The sequence below is a fragment of the Spinacia oleracea genome, chromosome 6, assembly GCF_020520425.1.
Source record: "Spinacia oleracea cultivar Varoflay chromosome 6, BTI_SOV_V1, whole genome shotgun sequence".
NCBI classification, from domain to species: Eukaryota; Viridiplantae; Streptophyta; class Magnoliopsida; order Caryophyllales; family Amaranthaceae; genus Spinacia; species Spinacia oleracea.
In genome coordinates this window covers 146,371,833-146,389,441 of record NC_079492.1, presented here as the reverse complement: position 1 = coordinate 146,389,441, position 17,609 = coordinate 146,371,833, and the positions used below count along the sequence as shown (strand labels likewise).

The following is a 17,609-nucleotide window of genomic DNA, read 5'->3' as shown; positions in this document are numbered from 1 at the left end:
ACAAATTCTTATAGTGTTATATGGTGTTCTTTTCATTTAATTTCAACGCTTCTATATATAATGTCATATGAAGTTATATATATGAACTAAACATATATTTCATCTAGTCTTTCGTGTGTTTTAAGAAAATATCAGTTAATTTAGGTCTTATTAATCAGTCTATTTTAGTACAATATAACACTATAAACCCACTATAAATAAGCTAAGTCCAATATTTATTTAAGAAGAACAATGCTTAATTACCTAAATTCGTTAGAGTTGAAATGGGTAAATCCAATTATTCTTTTCTCTTTATGGTCAATTGGCTTCGTCCTCGTAGCCTATGTTCATTTCCTAACAATTATTTGTAGTCAATTAATCATTTATTTGCGTATTTCATACGGGGTATTAGATACCCATCACCCATATAAAAACAATTATTGATCGAGCAATTGGATTATTTAAAATGAAATAAATAAAAATAAGATAGGGCAACGACAATGCGATTATATTCTCGTACAGAAAGATCATGATTTGCCACATAATCAGCATGTGATAGTTTAAACAAGTTGGATTAATAATAATATCAAAGTTTGGCTTTAGACATACAACTTTATTGATTAATGATTCCCACAAAACAAGCTCTCACCATGTCCTTAAAAGGAGGCCTCGTAATAATTAATATGTTTAATTATTTGATTAATTTGACTACTTGATTAGAGGATTTCCTTGCCTAAATTATGGCTGAATCTAGAAAGTTTATGTACTATAGAGTCTCATAATTATAATTATCAATAATTATAATTATGATAATCTAAAAGTCTTCAAATGCCAACGTGGTGTCGCAACGACATAACATGGCCTACTAGCGTGGAAATCCTTAAGACCAATTTGATTCAGTCTCTTAAGTCTTAATAGATTTTTACTAATAAAAACAAAAATATTTTTATTTTTAAATAAAGTTATTTTAAATGTCAAAATATATTAGTACAATTTACAAGTAATATAAAAATGGCTGTACAGGCTCAAAGGCATTGAGCCGGCTTTGGTTAATTAATTAACTACGTGGTTACAAATTTTAGATCGCTCTTGGGGTTATTCAATTGGACATATAATTAAATTTAATAAATTATTTGTACTAATTGTATTACTAGACAATGTCATTTGTGTTCCAAGCGTGAATTAAGTTTGCTAATACAAAATGAATCGTAATTAATTTGTGATAAATAATTGACTTAGCTTTTATCCTAGACTACATAGGAGTATTCAATAACAAGCTGCTAGCCACGATTTTATGATTATTCTTGAAGAACATAATGTCAAGTCACCCGAAATTATGCTAGGAATATCATGATTATGAGCTTTACCCTACCTTCTAAATTACTCCCTCTGTCCCTTAATACTCGCACCGTTTTGACTTTTTGCACTATTCACATAATTTACTTTGACCCTATTTTATTTATAGTATATGAAAACAAATGTTAGTATATAATATATTGTTGGTTTCATCTTAATATATATTTTTAAATATTAATATTTTTATAAATTTTTATAATTTGTAGTTAAAGATATTGGTGGTCAAAGTTGTGCATTGCCAATCGTGTCCAGTCAAAACGGTGCGAGTATTAAGGGACGGAGGGAGTAATTTTTTCCCTTACAAGACAGCATGTCTAGTCCGTATAGTATATGTATGACTTGAAAATAATTGTATTTTTATTAGGTTTTTCTAGGTTATAGTCCTTAGTTTATGTTAATTATGTTCTCTACTTTGTATTCGATTACTATAAACTATTCTCTTGAATAATAACAACCACTTATATGTAGAGCAACTGAAATTAATGGGAAGGGAACAAAAAATGATGTCATAAGTAGTTTTGGACTTTTGGTTTTAGATGAGAAAATGACACGTGTTTACAGATGATGTCTACATTTTTTTAATTTAGTTATAATTATAATAGATAGGAAACTAAAAAAAAATTGACAATATGATCGACATCAAATCATGAATGCCCCTATCCCTCGAGATTAGTTAAAGTGTATTAATTACATGCTTATACTACGTATTGCTTATGACGTGTTTATTCAATTGAATTTGAAAATTTAGAACTTATCTTAACTTAGGTGAAATAGTTAGATTTCCTTATTTTTTAAACATATCGGAACTTTAAATAATGTAAACTATTGTATGTGGAAAACGAATTTAGTTTGTTATTAGGTACTAAAGTTGTACAATTCTAGCTTCGTATCCCAATTAAAGCGTATAATGTCAGTCTCCTTAACATAAATCAATCTGTTCAAATTAGAATACAATTTATCTATGATATTATACTTAATATCAATTAGATATAATTAACACAATCCATCACACATACTTCGTACTCTGTATATGATATTATACGTAGTACGGAGTATCAATTAGAATAACTACTATAGCCTCAATGGAATTCGTACAATTTATGTGGGTTTGGTGAGTGATAACGATATTCTTGACTCTAAAAAGTTGATGATAAGAATTGGCATTCCTTTGACAAAATACATTAAATAATTGCACAAATGACAAAATAGAAGCCACCAATTAGCATGTCGTTTTAAAGTATGATCACCTATATATAATGACTAATGCGTGATTTCATTTTTCAACCAATTATGTAAATGCATTGCTATTTGCATGATCACCAAAATTTGGTTACGCAACTCCTTACAACACCTTTTTAATTTATTCAATCTTATTGATTCTTTGGTTTAAATTAACTTTGTTGTAACATCATATTATCTTTGTCGACACACTAGGAAAATGACTTTTTAAATTTAAAAGTTTTAAAGTATTAGTTAATTACAATATCTTCTAGGACAATCTAAGATACTTTTTTTTAGTGTGTGGAAAGCAACTAAGATAATCTGATCGTAAATCTGGGTATCATCTTCAAAGACTTTAATCCGATGATTAGTAAGTAGGTTGACTTTTACCGACGTCTCTCGAAACTCAAAATGGGTTCGAACATTTAAAGATGCCCTTGTGTGGTTGGTTTATCACGCCTTGTTGGCTTGTTGCTATCAATTATGTTCCAACTAGGAGGTACATATTGTCCTGTATATAATCAATCTACAACTAATAGGCCGCTTGCCTACATACTCAATCTTTAGCTTTAAATAATTGAATTGGAGTTTAGTTGTATAATTAATTAACTTGATTGGTACGTACAACATCAATTTCTAACTTAATGCTACTGACATTACACTAATTGATTCATAACTGAATTATTGTTAGATCTCAATATAAACCGAACAAAAACATTTTGATCTCCATACTTAAGCCAAATCAAACTCAGCTCGTTTAGTTTCAGGAAAATAAGGATTACTTAATTATTACGAACAAGTTACCTCTAAGATAAGTTGTACGACGTAATAAATTCTAATTTTTTTTAGGGGGTTTTTTTAAATAAATTTAGGTACGTTTAAATTATAAAAAAAACAAGTAATTAAAAATAATCCTGCATCATAATTAAAGAAAAGATGTTGGTTGTATGGTAAGGGAGACAATAATTAGATTATCCACTTAATTATTCATCTTAATGTGTGAAATGAGTAATTGATTAGAAGTATGAATTGAAGTAGTGTCATATCATCATCATGTTTCTTAGAAAAAAGAAAAGTTATGATATCATAAATCATGGTTGTGATTGAAGTTAATTTGAAGATAAAAGATGAGGTGTTTTTAATAAGATTCAAAAGAATCCCATGACATAATATTTCGCAAAAAGAGGGGACCAAATACATCAAAAGTTGAAGTGATGAGTTTTGGAGAACCCAGAGATACTCACTGATGGGTGCAATCATTTCATGTATCAACTTTTTTTTTTTTTTTTTTTAATTAATTTATTTATTTATTATACTTTGTATTATATGCCCACTTGCATAGGCTCAGTGCTTAATGCATCAACAAATTTTACACCTTTGCAAATTAAACTTTTCCAATTTGCATGTAATACCATATTTGTCCCTTACAACTGATAACTGGTTGACCCAATTAGCCAAATTGCAATCCACGTCATGAGATCGATCTTTCGTTAGATGTGTGACGTGTCGAGTCGTGATTTCGAGTCCTTAGTGTTTCGAGCTTGGATAGGCGCGAAAATGATTCCAAATCCATCTGTAATTGGTTGGCACATTAACTCTCTGGTAAACAAGACTTGTTTAATAAAGCAGGTATAGAGAACAAGTTACACCTGTAAAAAAGGGTTTGATGTTGCCATTTAAGACTCGATTTTTAGACAAATAAGCTTTTTCCTAACTAGATACCCGTCTAGATTCATAAATGATCGCCCTAAAATAAACCAAAATAAATGTTGTCCTTGCTCGCTAATTAAAAGTTCATGTGATTGTTGAGGAAGGAAAAAGACCTAAAAGATAAAAGCAAGTACCTCGATCCAATTTGAAACATTTGACCTCAAAAATCAAAATAACCATGGTAACTTATTTTTACCTGGCCCTTTAAAGGCATGGTCACCAATTGTACTGCTTTTCTACAAATACTCACGTAATTAGTAAAGAAATCCTTTCTACTACGACACCACGATAATTATAATAAAAATAATTTCATTGGGGATAAATAAAGAAATGCCTCAAATGATTGTAAGCTTTGACGTGTCGGGTCAACAAGGGACAACATTACACGCACGATCGGATTAGTTTTGCCGTGTGCGTGGACCCCACTTTCCCCCTCTTTTTTATTTTATTTTTTTCCCTTAAAGAATTTCTTTCTTTTAATAACTAAATAAATAAAGTTTCTTTTCCTAAATTTTCTTTTGCATGGGAAGGAGGAGGGGGGTGGTATGACACCCACGTGTCAACCAGCACAATATGTTTTGGGCCACGTGAGTTCCTTTAAATATATTCACTTGAAGAAATGCTCTTTATTAATTTCTTAATTAAAATAAATATAAATATAAATAAAAATTAATATAAATAAATAAACAAAATTGAATTATTCTGTCTTTTTCTAAAAATGCCATACATGCTTTTCCTTCATTTTCACCAAAGACCACCCCCACCCCCCACGTGAAGTCCCACACTCCCCCCATCTCCCCTTTGGTCCACCCCCTTCAATGTTTTCATGACTTTAGGGTTGTGGCTATGGGACTATGGGTGTAACTACCCCTTTCCTACCTCCCCATTTTTCCTATTTTAGTACCATAATTATTGCTTCTTACCCTAATTTGAAACCCAAGATTAATGATGATAATAGACATCGGTGTTGTTGACTGTTGAGTCGTGCCTATACATTATTGCATTGGTTAAATATGGCACGACATAATGACTTCAATACAAATCATCAACTTTTTTTTTTATAAAAAAGAACCAAATGCCAACTCAAGCTTCACATCACTCAAGTGTGGTCTATGAATTATGGGCTCGTTCATGTCATCATTTTGATTTTGAAAAGTTTGAAACAACTATTGTTATTTTAATTTTTATTAGCCTGTTATTGGTTAAATTTTAATTATTAATTTAAATGTGTTCAATAATACAACACTAACAAGTAACGTACCAAATTGATTATATTTGTCATTATGCAATTAATCATGAAATTAAGTGCTAATTAATTGTGTCGTACCTTGGTCAACCATAAATATAAGGCTTTTATGCATAACATATAAGTATCTCTTAAAGTATTTGAGCTAAACATCGTTTTATTGATTTTGACACTCCTACATAGCAGAATGTAAATACGCTAAATTCAGGCCCGACCCTGGGCATAGGCAAGGAGTGCGACCGCCTAGGGCCCAAGGCCGGGAGGGGCTCAAAATTGCTGGCTGATTCGAAAACAGCTAACATATATTTTAAACGGCGCCAATTATACATGATAGAGTAATAAAGCGTAGTGGTTCTTTGTATTTTTACACTCGCCCTCAACTTGGGTTCGAATCTCGTTGATCGAAGATTATTTATTTATATATTTAGATTTGTATTCTTTTTATCTTTTACTTTTATTTTCTTAATGGCAGTTTCTTTGTGTTTCGTATAGACTACGTAGTAGTAGAGTACTAGAGGAGTAGTAAATATTTCTTTTGAATAAAATATTATGACTATATTAGTTGTTTATACTCTTTGACCTTGATTGGATTGTGTTAATAATAGAAGAAACTCAAATAATATACTATGTAAGAGTAATTGGTTGTAAAAATAAAATATACGGAGTAATTTTGTAACTAGCTTACTTTTTTTGGTAATCAGTAGTTCGTACTTCCTATTAATGTATTTGAGGGGAATGTATGTCCTGTTATTTGGTTGATTGCGTAGTTAAACATATATAGTACGAAATATTTTTATTGGAAATAAATAGAAATTCTCCTTGGTGACCGTGAATTCTTGCAAATTATTAATACTAGAATTTGTTAACTATGCAATCAACCAAATAACAGGAATTTCTTCACATTTCTTTGTGACCACCAAATAACACTTCTTAAACATAATTTCTTTAACGAAACACATTTTTTTTTCTTTGCAAATAACAGAATTTCTTAACGTAACACTTTTTTTATTTGCAAGAACCAAATAATAGGAATTTCTTAACGAAATTCTTGCAAATTGAATTCTTAAATAAGGGGCTTTTTTTTTTTCTTATTTTACCTAGGGTCCATAAAATATCAGGACTGGTCCTGGCTAAATCAATATCACCTAGGGTTACTTTACATTACGATTTTTTTTTTGATAACCATAGTCTTAAAAGTAGCCACCTCCTAGTGAAAAAGTATTGGAAAGGCATAATAAAATTAATAACAAAACAATAAAAAGAAGAGAGAGAAAAAAAATCCTGAAAAATAAAAACAAAATAAAAAGGGTGAGGAGTCATAATTGCAAGGCTGTAAGTAAGCAGAAATAGGGCAGCACCCCTCCCATATGCAATCATAGCATTCTAATGACCCAACTCGATTCTCTTTGGACATTTCCTCTGTTTAATCCACTGCATCATTATTTGTGGATCCCACCTTCTTTTTCAAAAATTTCACAATCTCTCTTCACCTTCTTTATGCTCGCGTTATATTCACGCTCCTAATTTATGAACGAATCAGAATCCTAAGCTACTTTCGTTCTTCTTTTTAATTGAGGGGATACACGCGCTACATCCTTAAAAATGTAAAAAAAAAAAAAGAAAAAAAAAAAGGAAAAGCAAAAAAGATGTATCTGATCTGAGCAAAGAAAGACATTAAAAGAGTGAAAGGGTTAAGAAAGCGACTCCTTTGTCGGGAGATCTACACCCCTCGTGCAGTCGTGCTCATACCTCCCTGCTACCCTTTTATTTTATTTATTATTTATTTAAACTAGCTTTTCTTTTCTTTTTTCTTCTTGTTACTCCATTATTTTTTATTTTTATATATTTACTCTTTTTACGTAGCCCAACAAATTCAACTTAAGTCAAGGCTCATGGAAAACTAACAAATCTAGGAGTCAAATGTTGTAGACTTGTTGTGATAAGAACTAGAAATATAATTTATATTCACGATGATAGTCACAACTCACAAGCAAACATGATCATCCTAGTTTTGTTATGAGTTACTCGATTATCAGTAAAATTCAATTTTTTTTGTTCCATAAATTAAAAATATAAAATAAAAATCAATTGAAACTTAATTACAATACTCTTTATTATCTTGATTCAAAATCTTTAAATAGGGAAACAAATTCAATTATAAAAAATAGTTACACCGTATTTGGTTATTATTTAATTTCATAGGTTACATAGACTACTTAGAACTCCGTAAAATTTAATACTTGTAATATGAATTCCTTAAAGAAAAAATGATAAATATTGATATACGCAATAGGTTGTATTCATAAAGTAATGAAAGTTTAGATCCTCACTCAATCACTATAGTGATTGGTGAGCAGAGTAAGTCACTATTTTTATTCAATTTTATGACTTATGGTGTTTTATTTTATTATTTCATAAATAAAGGAGGAAAAATCTCATATAAATAAATAAAACAAGAATTCTAATTTGTGAAGTGTTGGAATTTTGGAGACTATAGAAACTTTCTATCTTAGAGATAGATGAGTATATCTACAGTTTTAAGAATTTACGTTATTAAAAAAAATATGAGAAAATTGTTAGTCGACATCAAATTCTACAGAGATACAAATCATACTCATATTACTATATCTAGTAGGGTCTATTAAATTCAATCCACAAAAAACTAGCCTCTAAAATTATTACTCCATATTACCGTACTAACCTTGTAGTCATATTTGGAATGAATTAAAAGTTTGACATAGGACACATACGTATACACTGTACACACAGTGAGACATATGATTACAAACATGATTATGAATATAAAAAAAAGTTACTAAACCCATAGAATGAAATTATTACGGTGGTAAATAATATTGTAATCAATTTAATGGGAAAAAAAGAAGAATTAGAAAGGGTGGGACCAAGTGTGATTAAAACAACATGATGAGGTTTTGATCTCTATTGTTTTCTCCCCAATCATGGCCATCCAATCTGCTCATGATTTGATGGTTGTCAATGTCTTTGCCTTTTTCTTTTATTTTATTTTTATTTTATTTTAATTGAATTTATTAGCCCCTTGTTAGGTTAGGCTTTGATTATATTGTTCAATGATAGGGGTTGAGTTCTTAGAAGATCAAGACCGTTGATTTATAGTAAGATGAGACTTTGTAAATCAACGGTTGATGATTAATGTAAAAGACTTTTTGATAGGTCATGTCTATCTATCTGATGGGTGTGTGTAAATTAATGATGGAATGATGAGGAGTGTGATATTCATATGATGGTGTTTTCTTGTGTTGGGGTGTTAATTTGTTGTCCTCGATATCTTCCCATTTTTACCAAGTGGATTGGAGTTTTTTTCCATCTTCTTGTGTAAGATTACCTAATTGCATCATTACACAGTCAATTTTGTGAACTCTCCTTTTTTTTTTTTTTTTTTTTTTTTTTTTTTTTTTTTTTGTCATTTTTTTCTTTCTATTGTGGTGCATTTTTCCTACTTCACTTTATTTGTTTGGTAAGGATGTACCGGTAAATGTGGAAGCTGTTTTTTATTTATTTTTTTAAACAATAAAAGTACATGAATTATATTGTATCTTTATCGAAAATTTTCAACTTATATAGAGTACCAGCTTATGATGTATACGAGAATTTTTAAAAACTTATTTGATAAGTTTTCTGGAAAATTATAAAAAAATACTTTGTTTTTAGGCCAATATGTGAACTACGTAATAGTACCTTATTCGTTTGATTTTGTTAAAAACCACATTGACACTACAAAAAATTGTACCATTGACGACGGTAAATCCCGTCACTAAAGGCCGATAATCATTGATTATGACGGGTTTCCTGTCGCGAACCCGTCATAAAAGGGGACCGTCGTTAATGGAAAATTCCGTCGTTAACCCGTCGTAAAAGACATTTGCGACGGTTGTTCCCGTCTTTCTTTGGTTGTTAGCCCCGTCGCAAAAGGCTTTTGCGACGGGATTTTTGATCCGTCGTAATTAGGTTGTCGTTAAAGATACAAATTCTTGTAGTGTGATTTAAAAAATTATATTAAAAATCGGACCTTTGACCAACATTCCAACCAAATAGTCAACATTTCGTCCACTGAATTCAACTTCCCTTCAAAAAAAATTGTGTGTGACACACTTTACCAAGCAAATCAACGCGCCCCTAGTCATGTTACTTCTTCCTTCGATCCCATAAATCCATAATACTTCGTATTGCACTATTCACATTAGACCTCTGGTCGTCTTTTGTGATTCGTAATTAAGAAATTCTTCTTCTTTTTACAATTTTTACTTATACATGATTTTGGATATTATAGTAAAAGTATCAAGTATTTGTTGAAAAACGTAAAGTTAACCATGGTGCAATATTAAGGAACTTAAATATAAGAATAGGCATTAACACACCAAAAACTCAGATCTAAAAGTGTTATTTCAATGTTCTGGTGGCAAAAACTTTGAATTTGGTTCGTATACAATTATGTATGCACACACACGCTATTTTCCCGCAAAAAATTAAGTTCCGTTTTCAAGAGATTAACATATAGTCCAAAAAAGTTGATAAATCGACATATTTGATATTTCAGTACAATTAAACTTTATTAATAGTTTATTCACCAAAATAACTTTGATAATTAAGCTATTGACCGAAATAAATACTCGTATAAATATTGAGTGTAATAGAACATAACATAAAATGTTACTCCGTGCTTGAATAAACTTATAATGAATTAATAAGCACTCCACTCCACTCCACATTAAAAGCTTAGAAACAAATAAGAGAATTGCAAGTTCATGTAAAATTGGTGCTTGAATTGAATGGGCGTGTAACTACTACAAAGAAATCAATTAATTGGGTGATGCAATCCCACAATGTGAAACCTCTACCTCGTGAATGAGGTGCTTCCCCTTGTGATAACAATTTAATTCAATTCTCTAAATGCTTTCACGTTTCACTCACCAATTGGAGTTATTACAACTATTTATTACTGTATAGTAACTCCTTTTTTTACCCATCCACCAATTAAAGTAGCGTGTGATTATTACGGAGTATTGATTATTGATTAGGTGTATGTATCCTTAATTAGCTATAGTTAACCAAATTTCCTAGCTTCATTAACAAGGGAAGTAGAATTAATATTAAATTAAATGCATTTTTGTTTGCTTAACATTGCCTCCTTCAACCCCCAATGAGTTATTGACATCGAGGTAAAAAATAAAGGCAACAATAAGAGTTTTTGGACCACGAAAAGGTACCTCATTTTAAAAATTAAAATAAAAAATAGGTGGATGTAGACCTGGAAAAATTGACTCAAAACGTACTCGAAATCGGATGATCAGAAATTGACCAAAATTGAATTAGATTCGACTCGTATCTAAAATTAGATGACCCAAAATATACCCAACCTAAATTGGCCCTACTGATATAAAGTATAGTTGAAATGACATGGTATGCCACAATAATTTACATGCTTTTTAATTGTCGTGAAATCAATACGATCCGAATGTACCTGACCGATCCAAGAAACTTATAGTAGAAGTTGACCCGTACCCAAATAGCAAAATAGACGCGACCCAACCCGAAAGTTCACAAAACTACCGGACTTGACCCATATTGGCTTATATTCGATTCGAATAACCCTTTTCTCATTCATGTATAGGTGGAGTAAAAAGTTTAGGTAAAGGGATTAAAAAAAGAATAAAAGAAACACAAAAAATGCATTTTCAAACACCTGAAAGGAAACCAATCTTCTAAGTTTTCTCTCTCCTAACTTTTTATTTTATTTTATTTTTTTGATATCTTTCACTCACCTTCTACAGTCAACGGTCAGCAGCGGACCCATACGCATGCATTTTGCAAAGCAAACCCAAGATTATGACAATTAACCCCTCTTAACATACATAAAGTCAGTCCATCCCACAAAGATCAATTTTACTAACCTTTTTTTCCTCCTCCTTTTCAGATTATCATTAAAGGATCTTAATCTTGTCGCTATTTTCTTGCTTTCATCCCATAATTACTTTTCTTATTCCACTAACTACTCAATTAAATTAATTATTCATTTAATCTTTAAGATAATTACCCAACTCATATCTGGGTTATTTACCAAGGGTTTACAAAAATTAGGGTTTTTCAGAGCGAAATTAGCCAATTTTCTTCGGAAATTTGGTTATTTTCGCCCATTCTCTTCAATTATGTTTTGTATTTTGTATTAGATATCAATAAAACTACATAACTTCAGTGTAGTTAGTACCCCTATAGTGGGTTTGATCGTTCCAGTGTAGTAAGTATGGTGGGTTTGATTCTAGTTAAGTTTTGTGTGTTTAGTTTAGTTCAGGTTGTTTCTTTGGTAAAGATTTACGCGGGATCGAAGAGGAGGTCAATCTTTCGACTACAATCAGACGAATCAGATGGAAATCATATTTGTCACGGCTACCATAGATCTATAGATCCCCTCGTTGATGAAGACTGTAAATCACAGCGATATAGAAGAGGGTATAAAGAATGTTTGATATACTTTGATCGTAGCCATGGTGAAAGGAAGTTTCTATTTGATTCAATTGTTATGTATTTGTTAGATTCAAATCTTTATGTAGATGTTTAAGCAATGAATTAATTTGATTATAAAAAAAAATCTGGATTATTTACCAAGCACTTTCGGAATAGAATGTCTGAATTCAATACCTTGAACAGATTTAGATTTACGTTTACCCTTGCATTGATAAACCTGACAAATAAAAAAGTCTAATCTGATTAAGTATGTCCTACAAAATCCTTCAAAAAATATTCTGCAGCTGAGCAAAATAGTCTGAATAGAGGTAAGTTTAGTTAACCAAGAAACAGTAAATTCCAGATTTTATTACCCAAACTAACAACAGTAACTGTAACTTATATTTTTCCATTTTTATTTTAGTTACAATAATAATAGAAAAAAAGGTAAATGAAATGATTGACGAAATTAGGGAGAGAGAGGGGACGACTAGAAATAGTGCACTCCCTCCCTTCCTTTTTCTAACACATTTTATTTTTATTTTTTTAATTAAAATTAAATAAAAATTAAATAAAAATTCTCTCTCATACTTTCTCTCTCTCCACACTGACAACATGTCATGATTGAACTGTTACACCCCTCACCCCCCTTTTATTTCCCTTCTTTCTATATAACCCCCATTTCCTCTTCTCCCTTCCTCCCCATCATTTCCCACTCACATCTCTCACTTTCTCTCTCCTCTTCTCATTTTGACTCTCTGCAATTTTTCTGGGTTTTGGTTTGGTTTTGTAATAATCTCAAGAACAAGATGATGGTAGCTGGGAAAGAAGATTTGGGTTTAAGCTTGAGTTTAGGATCTTCTAACAATACTAGCAATATTGCTAGTACTAGTGGAAACAACAACAACAACAACCATAATCTTCTCACCCCCAATATTAATCAAAATAATAATATTGGGTTTTTCATGAATCATAATAATATTAATCGAGTTCATCCTCATCAGCCGCATCAAACGACGTCGTCCAACGCTTCTCCTCTACAGCTTAATCTCATGATGATGCCTTCCTTAGCTTGTCCTTCTCCTTCTCCTCTTCTCCAGAAGCTTCCTTGGAATCGCAGCACCGACTCCTTCCCTCCCTCTTCCGGTAAGTACCACGTCATTAGATCTATGATTTTGTTTTTATTAAAACAAAAATTTCTCGTTATTAAAACGGTTTTTTGTTTTTTATATAGATCGAAACTCGGACTCGAGCCGCTCGTTTCTCCGAGGAATTGACGTAAACAGACCGGCCGGCGGTGACGAAGAGGACGCCGGAGTTTCATCCCCGAACAGCACCGTTTCAACGGTGAGCGGGAAGAGAAGCTCCGGTGAACGAGACTCAACTACAACCGCCGGCGCCGGAGATGAAATCGAAGTGGAAAGAGCTTCTTCTCGTGGATTAAGCGATGGCGATGACGATGACGGCGGCGAAAACTCAAGGAAGAAACTCCGGTTAACAAAAGACCAATCCGCCATCTTAGAAGAAAGCTTCAAAGAACACAACACCCTCAACCCCGTACGTATTTCTCATTACACCTTTTTTTTAAATTAATTTTCTCTTTTGTAAGGTTATTTAAGTCTTTTCACTCACACGGTTTTAGCTTTCTTCACAGAAGCAAAAGCTGGCTTTGGCAAAACGTCTTGGTCTCCGTCCACGTCAGGTGGAGGTCTGGTTCCAGAACCGTAGAGCAAGGTAGGCCCATTTTCGACATTTCAACTACGTTCTAAATAAAATTTAATTTAATCTAATCCCCATTTTACCCTTTTCTAAGAACATGGTATTAATGTTTTTTTTTTTAATTAATAAAGGACAAAGCTGAAGCAAACAGAAGTAGATTGTGAGTTTTTGAAGAGATGTTGTGAGCAATTAACAGAAGAAAACAGGAGGCTGCAAAAGGAAGTGCAAGAATTAAGAGCGTTAAAATTGTCCCCACAATTTTACATGCAAATGACCCCACCAACTACCCTCACCATGTGCCCTTCTTGTGAGCGTGTGGCGGTCCCAACCTCCGCCACCACATCAACCACACCTGCTCAGCCACATCCACAACCACAAATCCCTGATCCAAGGCCCAATCCGTCGGCCCACCATCACAGGACCATGCCCGTTAACCCATGGGCAGCTGCCCCGGTCCCGATCCGGTCCTTCGAAGCGCTACGTCCTCGGTCGTGATTAGGGTGTTTTCGTCATTTTGACAAGTTTTGGGGGTGAGATCTGGAAATATATGGTCGTGTAATATTTTGATGTGGTCTTTAATATGTTTTGGTTTTTATTGACCCATCAATCAGATTAGATAAAACCAACGGAAGAAAAAGAAAAATGGAATTTATCTTTTTTTTTTAATGTTTAGGTCCATTTTAATTTTATTTTAAAAGAAAATTAGAGCTAATTTGGCTCCCTAGATTCAGGAGAAAGTTATGAAGGTGTAGGGAGAAAAGAGAACTAGAGAAGTCTCTTTTTATTGTAAATTATTATCAGTATCTAATTAATTAAATTTATTATATACGAATTAGTGTTCATCAGCAAAAAAAATCTCCAGTATTTGTGGTGATCTTGTTTTTTTGACTTTTCCATTTTCATTTGCATAATCTAATCATTTATTCACGAGTAAGGTCTCTTAATATATTTTATATTTGTTTATCTTGATTAATTAACATAAATGTGACATCAATTGTGACTCTCAGTCCAAATTATGAAAATCAGATACTCTGTATTATAACACGAAAAAATATTTTAATTTAGAATGGAGAGAATTTTTTTAATTTTGATCTTTGGAAATTGGAGGGTCAATGTAGATTTTGAAGTTTGTTAGGGAATAACATCAACAAATTGTGTTTAGGAAGCAAATTCTGCTTATGTTTGCAAAATCAACACATTCCATGGGGATAATTACGCAATTACCCTTTTGATTCATTTTCATATGGAGTATTAAAAGTACGGAATCTCAATTTGATTTATATTCCTAATCAGATCTAATTTGAAGTAAATAAAAGTTGATTATATCTCAACCGTTAATTTGTTTAGTCGTACAAAAAGCATGTTTAATTTTGGTATGAATCAAAAATCTTGTTTAGAAGGAGATTAGTTGAGTAATTAAACACCAATATTTTGTTTTCTCACCTGCCACTCCGTTTTTGTGATCAAACCAACAGATTGGGAAATGGGTGAGAAGACCAATTTCTATTGTTAGAAGCTAATTTAGGGTTTGATTATCCCCAATGTAATTGGAAATGGTTGTATTGGTCAATTACATGATGAGCACGTCATGGTTATATTAGTTGATTATTTCATATTAATGGAATGTTTTCCTAACAATTTACTTATCCATCTATATAGGATTACTATTTACCGTACGCTAATGAATTAATGATTTAGTTAATTTTGTGACGTGACTCTTGAATTATTGATAGGAGGGGGTGACTCATTTTTTTCTAATTAGGTTGGTGTTTAACACAAGTTTGTACACCATAATGACTTTAAATAACTCATTTCGCATTTAATGAGTGTTTACTAGCTCACGCGTTTAGAAGTTTTTTATAATTAGCTAATCAGTATTTATGTTTATAAATCAATATTGTTTTGATATTGATTCATTATTTTTCTAACTTGAATAGGAAAACGTCACTAAAGTTCACTGTTAAGAAAATTCCGATGTAGTAACCATGATTATTAATTTTGAATGGAAAAAGAGGAGGGACCGTTATATTTTTGGCATCTTATAAGTGACATAGACATTTTAGCTTCTTCCTCATGAACATGTAATTAAATTGATTTTGTGATTTTGATAAGCATGGAAATTACTATTTGATGAATGATGAGTAATTGATTGATTTAAGTGGATAATCTTTAAATGGGAAATAAAAACATGAATGATTGGTGTCAAACTTGGTTGTGATTGGACAAGTCAGAAGTGGCACCGGCAACTCAAAGCCGACCTAACTTTTAATTAATCTGTCTAATCACTCTTATTAATACTCAATGTAATGTCTACATTGTAGCCTCATAAGCCTAACATCTCATTATTAACCCATTCTTAGCTAAAACATCCATTCTTGTCTTATTTTGATTCATAATGTAACGACTCTACAATTTTCTACCCTTTTTCCTATATAGCCCCAATCCATCTTTGTAATAATCGTAACTTTGCTCACAATTCCTTGTAAGAACTCCGAGGTACTATGTATAATCCTTATAAGATTAGAACTGTCACAAACTAACTCCGTTTTATCATAATTGATAATATAATAAAAATACATCTAAAATTACAAACTGACTTCAACTATCTGTAATTAGACCTGGTTATCGGGCGGGGCGGGTCAGGGTCGGTGCGGGTCAAAAGAGGGTCGGGTATTGAAAGGGTCATTTTTAGCGGGTCGATAATGGGCGGGTCAAAACGGGTCGCGGGTCAATAGCGGGTCATTAGTGGGCGGGTCAATAAACGAGCAATGAAAAATGAAAAACAAAAGAGCCATGTGCAAGTACAAGTAAATACGAAGCTATACACGTAATTTTTTGTATCATTACTATTTTAATTTTCAAAATAATTGTAGTATAAGTTTGACCCTATAATGACCCTGTCCAATAAAGGCCCTGTCCAATAGGAGCCCTGCCCAATAAAACCCCTATTAACTTGACCTTAACCCTATATCCATTGGACTACCCTGTCCAATAACCAGGTCTATCTGTAATCAACAGTACACTAGATTTGACAGTTCCATAGTACTATATTCTCCGATCAAATCTTGATGTAAGTGAAACAAACAATATTATCAATTAGTTAAGGACTAAGGTGTACTAGTCAATCCAAAAAACCCTTTGATATTATTTCGGTCCTTATGCATAAGACCGTTGATGTCAGCATTAAAAGACATAATACATGATGACAAAATATAACTATTAGAATAAAAACTATAGCTACTTGAATAGAAACTATAACTATTCAGCGCGTCTCCTGTGAGACCAGTCAGTCAGTCACACCATCAACTTGATGGAGTGACGAGCGCGAAACCAATAACGTACCTCCCCTAAAACTATAAAAAAAAAAGTAACAGATCTAAACTATAGAAATAACATACCTAAACTAAAAAAGTACCTCCTCTAAAATTATATATAAAAAAGTAACATGTCTAAACTATAGAAGTAACATACCTAAACTAAAAAAGTACCTCATCTAAAATTATAAAAAAAGTAACATACCTAAACTAAAAAAAATACCTCCTCTAAAATTATTAAAAAAAAGTAACATGTCTAAACTATATAAGTAACATACCTAAACTAAGAAGGTATCTCCCCTAAAACTACTCCGTATAAAAAAAGTAACATGTATAAACTATAGAAGTAACATACCTAAACTAAAAAAAAGTATCTCCTCTAAAATTATATAAAAAAAAGTAACATGTCTAAACTATAGAAGTAACATACCTAAATTCGCAAGTGTGAACTGGTCTCACCATCAGTTGATGGTGAGGACAGTCTCATATAAGAATTTTGGATAACTATTTGATTGGATATATAATTAATAGAACATAACTATTTGATTAAAAAGTACACTTATTTGGTAATAAGTTGGTCTTGT

General features: G+C 31.9%; 1 protein-coding gene across 2 annotated transcripts; it reads left to right on the top strand.

Annotated features, from left to right (window-relative positions):
* Positions 1-12,524: 12,524 nt before the first annotated feature.
* Positions 12,525-14,539, top strand: LOC110795465 (homeobox-leucine zipper protein HAT4). 2 transcript variants are annotated; one of them, XM_022000486.2, is made up of 4 exons: positions 12,525-13,138; positions 13,227-13,549; positions 13,647-13,726; positions 13,843-14,539. In XM_022000486.2, exons 1-4 carry the CDS (start codon positions 12,613-12,615, stop codon positions 14,204-14,206), a joined length of 1,293 nt encoding a protein of 430 aa, XP_021856178.2. In that variant the 5' UTR covers positions 12,525-12,612; the 3' UTR covers positions 14,207-14,539. The 2 variants fall into 2 exon arrangements, with proteins under 2 accessions (XP_021856178.2, XP_021856175.2); XM_022000483.2 differs by having other exon boundaries at positions 12,682-13,138; positions 13,635-13,726.
* Positions 14,540-17,609: the final 3,070 nt, after the last annotated feature.

Excerpts from the sequence above, each read along its gene's own strand:
- LOC110795465 (XM_022000486.2), top strand. The coding sequence starts at position 12,613 with ATGATTGAACTGTTACACCCCTCACCCCCCTTTTATTTCCCTTCTTTC. Across the intron at positions 13,139-13,226 it reads CTCCTTCCCTCCCTCTTCCG|ATCGAAACTCGGACTCGAGC; the intron begins GTAAGTACCACG and ends TTTTTTATATAG. Across the intron at positions 13,727-13,842 it reads TTCCAGAACCGTAGAGCAAG|GACAAAGCTGAAGCAAACAG; the intron begins GTAGGCCCATTT and ends TAATTAATAAAG.